The sequence below is a fragment of the Arvicola amphibius genome, chromosome 7 (genome assembly GCF_903992535.2).
Source record: "Arvicola amphibius chromosome 7, mArvAmp1.2, whole genome shotgun sequence".
In the NCBI taxonomy this organism is placed as follows: Eukaryota; Metazoa; Chordata; class Mammalia; order Rodentia; family Cricetidae; genus Arvicola; species Arvicola amphibius.
The window spans coordinates 66,004,597-66,018,049 of NC_052053.1; the positions used below are offsets into that span (position 1 = coordinate 66,004,597).

Sequence of the window (13,453 nt, forward strand, 5' to 3'; positions counted from 1 at the left end):
TTTGGGCCTGGGTTACCTCACTCAGGATGGTGTTTTTTATTTCCATCCATTTGCATGCAAAATTCAAGATGTCAGTGTTTTTTACCGCCGAGTAGTACTCTAATATGTATATATTCCACACTTTCTTCATCCATTCTTCCACTGAAGGGCATCTAGGTTGTTTCCAGGTTCTGGCTATTACAAATAATGCTGCTATAAACATAGTTGAACAAATGCTTTTGTAATATGATTGGGCATCTCTTGGGTAAATTCCCAACAGTGGGATTGCTGGGTCCTGGGGTAGGTTTATCCCAAATTTCCTGAGAAACCTCCACACTGATTTCCAAAGTGGTTGCACAAGTTTGCATTCCACCAGCAATGGATGAGTGTAAACCTTACTCCACATCCTCTCCAGCAAAGGCTATCGTTGGTGTTTTGGATTTTAGCCAATCTGACAGGTGTAAGATGATATCTCAACCTTGTTTTGATTTGCATTTCGCTGATTGCTAAGGAGGTTGAGCATGCCCTTAAGTATGTTTTGGCCATTCGACCTTCTTCTGTTGAGAATTCTCTGTTCAGTTCAGTGCCCCATTCTTACTTGGGTTAATTAGCATTTTAAAGTCTAGTCTCTTGAGTTCCTTATATATTTTGGAGATCAGACCTTTGTCTGTTGCAGGGTTGGTGAAGATCTTTTCCTAGTCTGTAGGCTGCCTTTTTGTCTTAATGACAGTGTCCTTTGCTTTACAGAAGCTGCTCAGCTTCAGGAGGTCCCATTTATTCAATGTTGCCCTTAATGTCTGTGCTGCTGGGGCTATACGTAGGAAGCAGTCTCCTGTGCCCAAATGTTGTAGAGTACTTCACACTTTCTCCTCTAACAGGCTCACTGTGTTCAGATTGATATTGACGTCTTTAATCCATTTGGACTTGAGTTTTGTGCCTGGTGATAGATACGGATCTACTTTCATTCTTCTACAGGTTGACATCCAATTATGCCAGCATCATTTGTTGAAGATGCTTTCTTTCTTCCGTTGTCTACTTTTAGCTCCTTTATCGAAAATCAGGTGTTCATAGGTTTGTGGGTTAAGATCCGGGTCTTCTATTCAATTCCATTTGTCGACTTCTCTATTTTTATGCTAATACCAAGCTGTTTTCAATACTGTAGCTCTGTAATAGAGTTTAAAGTCAGGGATTGTAATGCCTTCAGAAGTTCCTTTATTGTATAAGATTGTTTTGGCTATCCTGGGTTTCTTGTTCTTCCATATAAAGTTGATTGTTGTCCTCTCAAGATCTGTGAAGAATTTTGATGGGATCTTTAAGGGGATTGCATTATATCTATAGATTGCCTTTGGGAGTATTGCCATTTTTACTATGTTGATCCTCCCAATCCAAGAGCAAGGGAGATCCTTCCATTTTCTGGTATCCTCTTCAATTTCTTTCTTCAAAGACTTAAAGTTCTTGTCAAATAGATCTTTCACTTCCTTGGTTAGAGTTACCCCAAGATATTTTATGCTATTTGTGGCTATCATGAAAGGTGACGCTTCTCTGATTTCTTTCTCTGCTTCCTTATCCTTTGTATATAGGAGGGCAACTGATTTTTTGGAGTTGATCTTGTATCCTGTCACAATACTAAAGAAGTTTATCAGCTGTAGGAGTTCTTTGGTGGAGTTTTTCGGGTCGCTTATGTACACTATCATATCATATGGAAATAATGAAAGTTTAACTTCTTCCTTTCCAATTCGAATCCCCTTGATTCCCTTGTGTTGTCTTATTACTATTGCTTTAACTTCAAGCACTATATTGAAGAGATAAGGAGAGAGAGGACAGCCTTTTCATGTTCCTGAATTTAGTGGGATAGCCTTGAGTTTCTCTCCATTTAATTTGATATTAGCTCTCAGCCTGCTGTAAATAGCCTTTATTATATTTGGGAATGACCCTTGTATCCCTAATCTCTGAAAGACCTTTATGATAAAGGGGTGGTGAATTTTGTCAAATGCTTTTTCAGCATCTAATGGATGATCATATGGTTTTTATCCTTCAGTTTATTTATATGATGATTACATTGATAGATTTTCATATGGTGAAGCAGCCCTGCATCTCTGGGATGAAGCCTACTTGATCATAGTGGATAATTTTTCTAATGTGTTCTTGGATTCTGTTTGCCAGTATTTTATTGAGAATTTTTGCATCGATGTTCATGAGTGAGATTGGCCTGTAATTCTCTTTCTTGGTCGGGTCTTTGTGTTAGGTATCAGGGTAATTGTAGCTTCATAAAAGGAATTTGGCAATGACTATTCTGTTTCTATATTATGATACCTTAAGGAGTATAGGTATTAGGTCTTCTTGGAAGTTCTTTTAGAATTCTGCATTGAAACCATCTGGTCCTGGGCTTTTTTTTGGTAGGGGGGTTTCTGATAACAGTTTCTAATACTTCACGACTAACAGGACTATTTAGATTGTTCACCTGGTTCTGGTTTAACTTTGGTATATGGTACTTATCTAAAAAAGTGTCCATTTCTTTTACATTTTCCAATTTTGTGGCATACAGGCTTTTGTAGTAAGATCTAATGATTCTCTGAATTTCCTCTGTGTCTGTGGTTATGTCCCCCTTTTCATTTCTAATCTTATTAATTTGTGTGTTCTCTCTCTGCTGTTTGATTAGTTTGGCTAGGGGTTTGTCAATCTTGTTGATTTTCTCCAAGAACCAACTTTTTGTTTCATTGATTCTTTGGATTGTTTTCTGTGTTTCTATTTTGTTGATTTCAGCCCTCAGTTTGATAATTTCCAGTCTTCTACTCCTCCTAGGTGAGTCTGCTTCTTTCTTTTCTAGAGCTTTCAGGTGTGCTGTTAAGTCTGCAATGTATGCTTTTCCGTTTTTTTTAAGTGGGCACTTAGTGCTATGAATTTTCCTCTTAGCACCGCTTTCATAGTGTCCCATAGCTTTGAGTATGCTGTGTCTTTGTTTTCATTGAATTCAAGGAAAACTTTAATTTCTTTCTTTATTTCTTCCTTGCCCCAGGTGCGGTTCAGTAGTTGACTGTTCAGTTTCCATGAGTTTGTAGGCTTTCTGGGGGTAGCATTGTTGTTGAATTCTAATTTTAATCCATGGTGATCCGATAAGATGCAGGTGGTTACTAATATGTTTTTGTAACTGTGGAAGTTTGCTTTGTTATCAAGTATATGGTCAATTTTCATAAAGGTTCCATGAGCCGCAGAGAAGAAGGTATATTCTTTCCTGTTTGGGTGGAATATTCTATAGATGTCTATTAAGTCCATTTGGTTCATTACCTCTATTAAGTCTCTTAATTCTCTGTTAGGTTTCTGTCAGATTGACCTGTCCATTGGTGAGAGAGGAGTGTTGAAGTCTCCTACTATCAGTGTGTTTGGTTTGATTGCTGCCTTGAGTTCTAGTAATGTTTCTTTTACATAAGTGGGTGCTTTTGTACTAGGGGCATAGATATTCAGGACTGAGACTTCATTCTGATGGATTTTTCCTGTAATGAGTGCAAAATGTCCCTTTCCATCTCTTCTGATTGATTTTAGTTTGAAGTCAACTTTGTTAGAAATTAGTATGGCCACACAGACTTGTTTCTTAGGTCCATTTGCTTGATAATCCTTTTCCCAACCCTTTACTCTGAGTAGACGTCTGTCTTTGTGGTTGAGGTGTGTTTCTTGTAAACAGCAGAATGTTGGATGCTTTTTTCATATCTAATCTCTTAGCCTGTGCCTTTTTATAGGTGAATTGATTCCATTGATATTAAGTGATATTAATGACCAGTGGATGTTATGTCTGGTTGTCATTTTTTATTTGGTAGTTGAGATTGTGTGTTTCCTTTCTTTGAGATGTGCTGGTGAAGGGTCGCTAGATGTCTGAGTTATTTTGGGCAATGCTGGACTCCTTTGTTTGTGAATTTCCTTCTATTACTTTCTGTAAGGCTGGATTTGTGGATACGTATTGTTTAAATTTTTTTTATCTTGGAATATTTTGTTTTTTCCATTTATAGTAATTGAAAGCTTGGCTGGGCATAGTAATCTGGGCTTGCATCCATGGTCTCTTAGTTTCTGCTAAACATCTATCCAGGACCTTCTGGCTTTTTTGGTTTCCATAGAGAAGTCAGGTGTTAGTCTGATAGTTTTACCCTTATAAGTTACTTGACCTTTTTCCTTTGCAGCTCTTAATATTCTTTCTTTATTCTGTATTTCTGTGTTTTGATTATAAAATGGCGAGGGGATGATTTTTTTTTTTGATCCAGTGTATTTGATGTTCTGTAAGCTTCTTGAACCTTAATAGGAATATCTTTCTTTAGGTTTGGGAAGTTTTCTTCTATAATTTTATTAAATATATTTTCTCGACCATTGAGCTGTATTCTTCTCCTTCTTCTACACCTATTATTCTTAGGTTTGGTCTTTTTATTGTGTCCCAGATTTCCTGAATGTTTTTTGATGAGAATTTGTTGGATTTGCTGTTTTCTTTGATCAGTGCATTTATTTTCTCTATGGTATCTTCAGAATCTGAGATTCTTTCTTCTATCTCTTGTATTCTGTTGGTTATGCTTGTTTCTGTAGTCTCTGTTCGTTTACATAGATTTTACATATCCAGCTGGCCCTAGGTTTGTGTTTTCTTCCTTGCCTTCATTTCAGTTTTCAAGTCTTGCACTGTTTCCATTATCTGTTTGTTTGTTTTTTCTTGGTTTCCTAGGATATCATTTACGGATTTACTCAATTCTTCAAACTTTTTGTTATTCTTCTCGTCCATTTCCTTAAGGGAGGTTTTCACCTCCTGTTTAAGGGACTCTATTACATTCATAAAGTCAATTTTTTTTCTACTTCTTCTTGATTAGTGTGTTCAAGTCCTCCTGTTATAAGTTCGCTGGGTTCTGGTGCTTTCATGTTGTTTTTCAAATTGTTGGAGGAATTCTTGCATTAGCGCCTGCCCATTTCTTCCTCTTAATAATCCCCTATGGGTCTTTTTTTAGAAGTTCAATTCACCCCAATGAATTCAATTCACTCACCCCAATGAATGATGGATCTTCTGGTAGACAGGTTTCCTTACTGGCCAAGCAGCTCGCTGACAAAGGGCCTACCTTGCTGCAGGCAGACTATTGAAGCAGGGGACCTCCCACTGACCTGGGTGCACTCAATTCCTGGTCCCAGCACCCAAACAGTCTGGGCTGTGGGATTTTGTGGCCCCAAAGACGGGAGGATGAAGGCGGGGTTCTGGTTGCAAGCTGGGAAGGGACAGGAAGAGAGAGGCAGTATCCGGGGAGAATAACCCCTGCAGGAAGAGCAGGAAGTGTGTGTGTGGGGGGGGGGGGGTGGGGGATGTCGGTGGTCCCTCTCCCGGCAGCTGCCGAGGTTCAGGCACTAACTCACCCCAATGAATCCTGTCTCTACTTTTGAAGCCTATGAAGCTTCCTATTATTTCCCAAGCTAGAAGCAATGGATTATACCCATAAAGCAAATCATCAGAGCTATTAATTTGCTTCTTCTTGTTAGACAGATTGACATATAATTTTATATGTGCCATATATTTACATATACATTTCCACTTAATTCCATTCAATACATTATGTGAGTGAGTGTGTGTGTGTGTGTGTGTAAATGTGTATTCCAAAAGGATACTGTAAGTTAGGACACATGTTAATTGTAAGTTCATTAAGTATGCTTAGGAATTTACAGTAATATGTATTTTTTTAAAATTATTTTGTAGACATTATGGAAAAACTATTTGCAGCCTGAATTAATGTTCCTTTCACAAGACACCTTGAAAATTTAATATACATTTCTTTCTTATTCGAAACCACCAGGACTTATAAGTGTTCCCTTCATTTTCATTTCTGAAAATTCACATTTTTATGTATTTCCCCTTTGGTAAAATTTACATTTCACATCAAAATACAAAGGATTGGTTCCTCTGCAGGTGTGTCCTGAACTCTCAGATCACAAAATTCTCAGCCTCAGTGTGCATGTTTCACCAGATGTCAGCTCCATTCCCTGTCCCCTCTGTCATCAGTTTTTATCATAGACAGCTGCAGTGACACCAGCAGTGAGTGTTGAAGGTTTGGGTAGACACAGAAGTGTCTTAAGTTTTAGAATCTTGATATCAGGACTTATAACAATGGATTGAATAATTACACACAAAGCAGAGAGCAGCTCATTCAGTCTCTTGTTACCCAGGGTCAGGCTGAGGATCAGAATTCATGACTGCTGGAGACTAGGTATGAGCAGGGAGAAAGTTTTTAGCTATTTGGTTTGAACTAAAATATACCAAAGCCAATAATCAGATGATCTAATTCAAAGCATTTACACTTAGATTGAAAATAACCATGACATAATATTGAGATTCTAATATTATATCCCAAAGGACTGTTCACATATCCATATCAGTGTCAGTAAATTAATAAACAAAAAGTACAAGTATCTCCTCTTAATTACAAAAAAAAAGTACATGGAAAATCCCTTGAATTAGTCTGCTCTTGACTATCTAGGGATTGTTCCAGGGAGTTATAAAGGAAACCATAAATAGATATTATGAGTGCAGAATCATGGTGTGCACAATCTCAAGGTCAGAAACACTGGAGTAGGTTCTTATAACATGTGTCCTGATAATGTGTGACTAGAGCACATAGACTCCTATGCTATTCTTTCCTTAATTCTGTCTGACCGTCAATTTGGTATTAATTGTCAAATAGACAAATTCATGAAATTGATTATTTTATAAATTATGTATAGATTTTTTCTATAAATAGGTCTTATACAAATAACTGAAGAATCGACCAGTTCACTAATGGTCCAGAAGATGGTCCCAGAATAAGTGGCTGAGCCTGGTTCAGCTGAAGCAGACATGAAAATACATTTTATCAGTGCCTGGTAGCCCCAAATATATTATATTCTTTTCCCACTTTAAATTATTTTTATAACTATTCTTACTATAAACTTCTTTGAGTGTGTCATAGAATTTGTAATTTTTTTCTTACTAGGTAAAAAATAAAATTATCGATATCCCTAAAATACTTTAATTGATTAGAAGAAATCCAGGAATTGAAAAGTTCATTGATTAACATTGTAATTATGAATCTAGTAGTAGTATAATTAGAAATATAATAAATATTGCTTACATCTTAAAATTTTTAAATATAAGCAAATGGTGCTATAATTTAATAATGTAAAATAAAAATTTGTCCAGTTGATATTTATGAAGAAACCTCACTAGGGTATGATCTAACTTATAACCAGAGAGATCTTCATAATGCATTTATTTCTCTTCTGCCTGTAATTTTGGTAATGGTCCTACACGTGAAACTTTATTTACCCTGTCCAACATTATGTTGTCACATATGTGCCTACTGTTGAGCGACTGCACAGTTATTGTTTGGGGGGTATCTCAGAAGATCAACTCACTCCCTATATTAAGAACATAATATCATATTTACTGTGGTCAATATCTTTACAGTTCGTTGTTAGAATAATCTTCCCAATATAGCTGTTTAGACATCTTAATATACAGTGTGAAAGCCAAGGTCAACGTCCCCTCAGTGTTACTTAACATGAAGTCAGTTTTCTCGGATTCTACTTGATAAGAAGTCCTTTTGTCCTCTTAGTGTCTGGCTTTCACTCAAACAAAGTCTTTCAGCTTCATTCAGCTCAATGTCATATTTAGATCTTTGAGAATAGAACTGGAAAATTCATGACAGGAAAGTCTTTGATTGCTCATCCAAGTACTGGAGAAACACCTCAGTGGTTCAGAGAACATACTGTTCTTATAAAGGATCAGCTCCAGTTTCTGACAAACACAGTTGGAGGCTCATAACCATATGCAATTCTTGAGGACCCAGTACCATTTTTTTTCTTTCTCGTTTTTTTTATTAAAAATTTCTACCTCCTCTCCTCCTCCTCCTCCTTCCCTCCCCTCCCTTCAACCCATACACCCACTCTGCCCCTCTCCAAGCCAAAGAGCCATCAGGGTTCCCTTCACTATGTTAAGTCCAAGGTCCTCCCAGCTCCCGCTAAGTCCAGGAAGGTGAGCAACCAAACTGACAAGCCTCACAGTGAGCCCATCCATGCTGTAGAGTTCATGCTCATCGCCGTTGTCCTTGGTTTCTCAGTCCTCCTCCACCGTCAGCAACATTCAGAGAGTCCGGTTTGGTCCCCTGTTCCATCAGTCCCATTCCAACTGGACTTGGTGGTCTCCCGTTAGATCTGTCCCACCGTCTCAATGGGTAAACATACTCCTCATGGTCCTGACTTCCTTGCTCATGATCTCCCTCCTTTTGCTCCTCATCAGGACCTTGGGAGCTCAATCCGGTGCTTCTATGTGGGGCTCTGTCATTTTCTCCATCCAATGCCAGGTGAAGGTTCTATGGTGATATGCAAGATATTCATGAGTATGGCAATAGGATCTGTACATTTCTGGAACCCTCTCCTCAGCTGCCCAAGGACCTAGCTGGGGGCATCTTCCTGGATACCTGGGAACCCCTCTAGAGTCAAGTCTCTGCCAACCCTAGAATGGCTCCCTTAATTAAGATATATAATTCCTTGTTCCCATATCCACCCTTCCTATATCCCAACCATCCTATTCCCCCAAGCTCTTCCCATCCTCCACTTCACACTTTTCTCTCTCCATCCTCCCATCCCCCCATCCCACCCCACCCCCAAGTTCCCATTTTTTGTCCGGCAATCTTGTCTACTTCCAATATCCAGTAGGATAACTATATGTTTTTCTATGGATTCACCTTCTTATATATCTTCTCTAGGATTTTTTTTTTACGAATTATAGGCTCGATGCCCTTTATTTATGGCTAGAAACCAATTATGAGTGAGTACATCCCATGTTCATCTTTTTGGGCCTGGGTTACCTCACTCAGGATGGTGTTTTCTGTTTCCATCCATTTGCATGCAAAATTCAAGATGTCATTGTTTTTTACCGCTGAGTAGTACTCTAATATTTATATATTCCACAGTTTCTTCATCCATTCTTCCACTGAAAGGCATCTAGTTTGTTTCCAGGTTCTGGCTATTACAAATAATGCTGCTATAAACATAGTTGAACAAATGCTTTTGTAGTATGATGACATCTTGAACTTTGCATGCAAATGGATGGAAATAGAAAACACTATTCGCAGTGAGGTAACCCAGATCCAAAGAGATGATTTTGGTATGTAGTCACTCATAAGTGAATTCTAGACATAAATAAAGGTCAGTGAGCCTATAATTCCAGATCCTAGAGAAGCTAAATAAGGTGAACCCAAAGGAAAACATATAGTTATCCTCTTGGATATTAAAAGTAGACTAGATTGTCAGGCAAAAATTGGGATCTTAGGGGTGGGGGTGGGGTGGCGGTAAGGGGTGATAGCGAGATGTGGAGAGAAAAGTGAGGAGGGGAGGATGAGGAGACCTTGGGAGAATGGGATGTTTGGGATGGAGGAAGGGTGGATGGGGTGCAGGGAAGAAGATATCTTAATTAAGGCAGCCATTTTAGGGTTAACAAGAGACTTCACTCTAGAGGGGTTCCCAGGTATCCATGGAGATCTCCCCCAGCTAGTTCCTTGGGCAGTGGAGGAGAGGGAGCCTGAAATGGCCCTTTCCTATAGCCATACTGATGAATAACTTACATATCACCATAGAAGCTTCTTCTGGCAATGGATGGAGATAGAGACAGAGACCCACATTGGAGTGCAGGACTGAGCTCCCAAGGCCCAAATGAAGAGCTGAAGGAGGAAGAACATGAACAAGGAAGTCAGGACCACGAGAAGCCCGGCCAACCCACAGAGACTGTGGGCTGGTCTAATGGGAGCTGTCCAAGGCCAGCACGACCTGGGATCAAAAAAGCATGGGATCAAACCGGATTCTCTGAACGTGGCTGACAATGAGGGCTGACTGAGAAGCCAAGAACAATGGCACTGGGTTTTTATCCTACTGCATGTACTGGCTTTTGGGGAGCCTAGTCTGTTTAGATGTGCACCTTCCTGGACCTGGATGGAGTGGGTTGGATCTTAGACTTCCCACAGGGCAGGGCTGAAAACCCTGACTGCTCCTTGGACTGGCAAGGGAGGGGGAGGGGAGTAAGAGGAGGGAGAGAGAAGTGGGAGGTGGGGAGGATACGGAAATTTTTAATAATAATAATAATAATAATAATAATAATAATAATAATAATAGTGACAAATAAAATCTAACTTGAAAATTATAATAAAAATAGTAAATGTAAAAAAAATTATGGTGTATAACACCTCTGGCTAATTCTGAAGTGACAACCTTTATCTACAGCTCTGTTGTATTCAGGTTACAAAAATTGGAAGAAAGCAGTATTCTGAATAGAATGCTGGAATCATAAAAAGTTTCATTATGAAGGATTAGGTGGGCATCATATAAAGTTTCATTACAAAAGACTAGGTGGGCATTGGAAGCCAAGTGATTTTGTTTCTTCAATCAAAGCACGATGTCACCTAAGAAATGATTTAGATTTTTCAGAAAATCATGAACTTTTGTTGCCTGTAGTGATGGAATAGCTGTGACTATAACACATTCACATCCTGTGAGTTCTGGAGAAATAGCAAGGAGAGGGCTGTGCATTCATAGGTTCAACCATTAGGCAAAGATCTGGAAGATGCAGGCATGAACCAAATCTTATAGTCCATCATGTAGGTATATCAGTACATGAAATCAGAGCAGGAACCTGAAGGTGGGAACTGAATAGAAACCCATAAAGAACCCTGTTTATTGGCCTGCACTCCCTGGTTGTTTAGCATGCATACTTATACAAACCAGGAACAACTTCCCATGGATGGCGCCACCCTGTGTGTCTAAATCCTCCCTCATCAATCATTACTCAAGAAAATGACCCTGCATTCATTCTTTTCTTTCCTTTTCTTTTTTTTTTTTTTTTTTTTTGGTTTTTCAAGACAGAGTTTCTCTGTGGCTTTGGAGCCTGTCCTGGAACTAGCTCTTGTAGACCAGGCTGGCCTTGAACTCACAGAGATCTGTCTGCCTCTGCCTCCCGAGTGCTGGGATTAAAGGCGTGCGCCACCACCGCCCGGCCCTGCATTCATTCTTAAAGAAAACCTGGTGGAGGAGATTTTTCCAAATGAAGTCCCTTCTTCCCTGATGACTGTAGCTTGTATTATGTTCATGGTATTCTAATCATACTACAAATGTACTAGCTGGTACTGCCATTATAACAGGACCCATTAAGTGAGTCTCCATGTGTCCACAAAACGTAAGTAAACAAATAACTGATAAAAGGCTTAAGGATAAGAATCTACATATAAAGTAGAATATAATTATATGTAATGGGTGGATTTACCATGAATTCTTATCCTTTACAAATAATTTGCTTAGTGACTTTCTTTAGGAATGCAAAGAAAAGGAAAACCCAATAAGAAAGAATGTGCAGAGTACAGACACAAACTATCTCTGAAGCAAAGAAAGGCCAAGTTCTCCAATATAATATGAGAGATACACATTTATTTACGTAATACCCCTTCCCAAATTTTTGTTAACACAATGAAAATATCAGATAAACCCAAGAAGAAACATGCTGAGATTATGTCTGAAAAATACCTTAACATTCCTAGCAAAGAACATGTGAAACAGCACTCGCACTGGAAATGACCATCAGAGATTGCACAATATGGCTGAATCCCTAATGTTAAGACTTTTCTCTACCACTGCCAGTCTAGTACAAAGATTATGCACACACAAATAAGGGATTTAAAATGTGAAATATCCAATGCCAAGTAGTACACAGACATTCTCTAAATGCTGATTGATCAGTATGGGTCAAGCTCTGCACTTTATTTCCTGTATGGTTTGTATTACCAAGGCATTGATGAAAGCTCTACAAACTTTTGTTTTCTATGGTGATCTACAACTCAAGACATGGGGTTCCTCATATTCATATCTACCTACATCTCCACTTTGTAATGATTCAGCTTCTCTTCCTTATTTTTTACTTTAATTAACATAACTCTCAAGACTAGTTGCATACTACTGTGCTTCCCGAAGTTTTATTAACAGCCAAATTTTTCATCCCTTATTAATGTAATTATTATGTATAGGAACCTGGGTTTTTCTGTATTGCTGGATAAAAAGAAAAATAAAAGTACATAGAGAAAGGTAGACCGACATAAATCAGGAGGTACTAAAACCAGTACCTTAATATTGTGTTTCCAAATGAGAAAGTGAATAGGTTGAGCCACATGATGTAGGAACCAAATAAGTCTCTTGGGTATCCTCTCAGATAAACACTTGAAATCACACATAATAATGTTAGTGAGCTTCTTCTTTGCAAATTATCTTCTAGACAAGTGATGAGAATAAAAATGATTTCACTGACACCAAAGAATAAATTTTAAATTGTCTCTTAAAGTAGGGTTTCTGATAACTACGAGACCCAATTCCATACTAAATTCAGTGCTGCAATCTATAGAGATATACAAATGCATTTAGGTTATGATATACTGTTCTGCATGTCGGCTCACTTAGTATGAACACCCCTATGTTTAACTTGCCAGATATACACAGTGTGATTTATACTAATTCCCATTTGTCAGGGTTTAGAAATACAAACAATAACAAGAAAATATCCCTGAGGTCCCATATTCAAATACTCTAAGAAATATAAGACAAATCTCATTCACCTTAGGGAAGTGGAAACCAAGTCCTGTTCTTTCTTTTATCCCCTCAGGAGCCTGTGCCAATGCAAAGCAGCCCCCAGGCTCACTATAAAAGCCCAGGCCTAGCTGAGAGGCCCCATCTCCTTCTCACTAGAGCTTGCAGCAAATCATGGCTGTCCTGGTGCTGCTCCTCTGCCTGGTGACATTTCCAAGTTTTAAGTGTTTCTGGATTTCAGGAGAGGGTCCCTGGCATGTCATCTATGGGATGTATAACAGATGTTGATGTTGCTTGTCTCCAGGTGTCTTTTCCCATGTACAGCTGAAGGAGACAGGACCTGGACTGGTGCAACCCTCACAGACCCTGTCTCTCACCTTCACTGTCTCTCGGTTCTCATTAACTGACTATGATATAAGCTGGGTTCGCCAGCCTCCAGGAAAGGGTCTGGGGTGGATGGGAGTAATATGGTTGGGTGGAAGCACAAAGTACAGTTCAGCTCTCCAATCTCGAATCACCATCAGTAAGGACAACTCCAAGAGTGAAGTCTTCTTAAAACTGAACAGTGTGCACACTGAAGACACAGCTATATATTACTGTGCCTGAATCACAGTGAGGAAACTCTAATTTGAGCACACACAAAAACCTCCTTATAGAGACATCTGGGACCAGCAGAGGGCGCTAAAGACCAACATGGACTCCTGAAAACCAAAAGTAAGGTTCACTTCAGTGGCTAAGAAGTTCAGAAATATGCTTCATGAAATTGAGTTTTAATATCAGAACCTATGGTTTCCTCTTCCAGCCAAGCATATCCTGAAGACCCTCTCGTTTGTCATACTATATTCAGCCTTCTATTTGTACATACATTCGA

The 13,453-nt window shown here is 38.9% G+C and overlaps 1 gene segment (V, D, J or C); it reads left to right on the plus strand.

Annotated features, from left to right (window-relative positions):
* Positions 1-12,756: 12,756 nt before the first annotated feature.
* LOC121677267 lies at positions 12,757-13,188 on the plus strand. The segment is given in 2 exon segments: positions 12,757-12,799; positions 12,887-13,188. Coding segments are annotated over 2 exon segments (345 nt in total).
* The last annotated feature ends 265 nt before the right edge of the window (positions 13,189-13,453 follow it).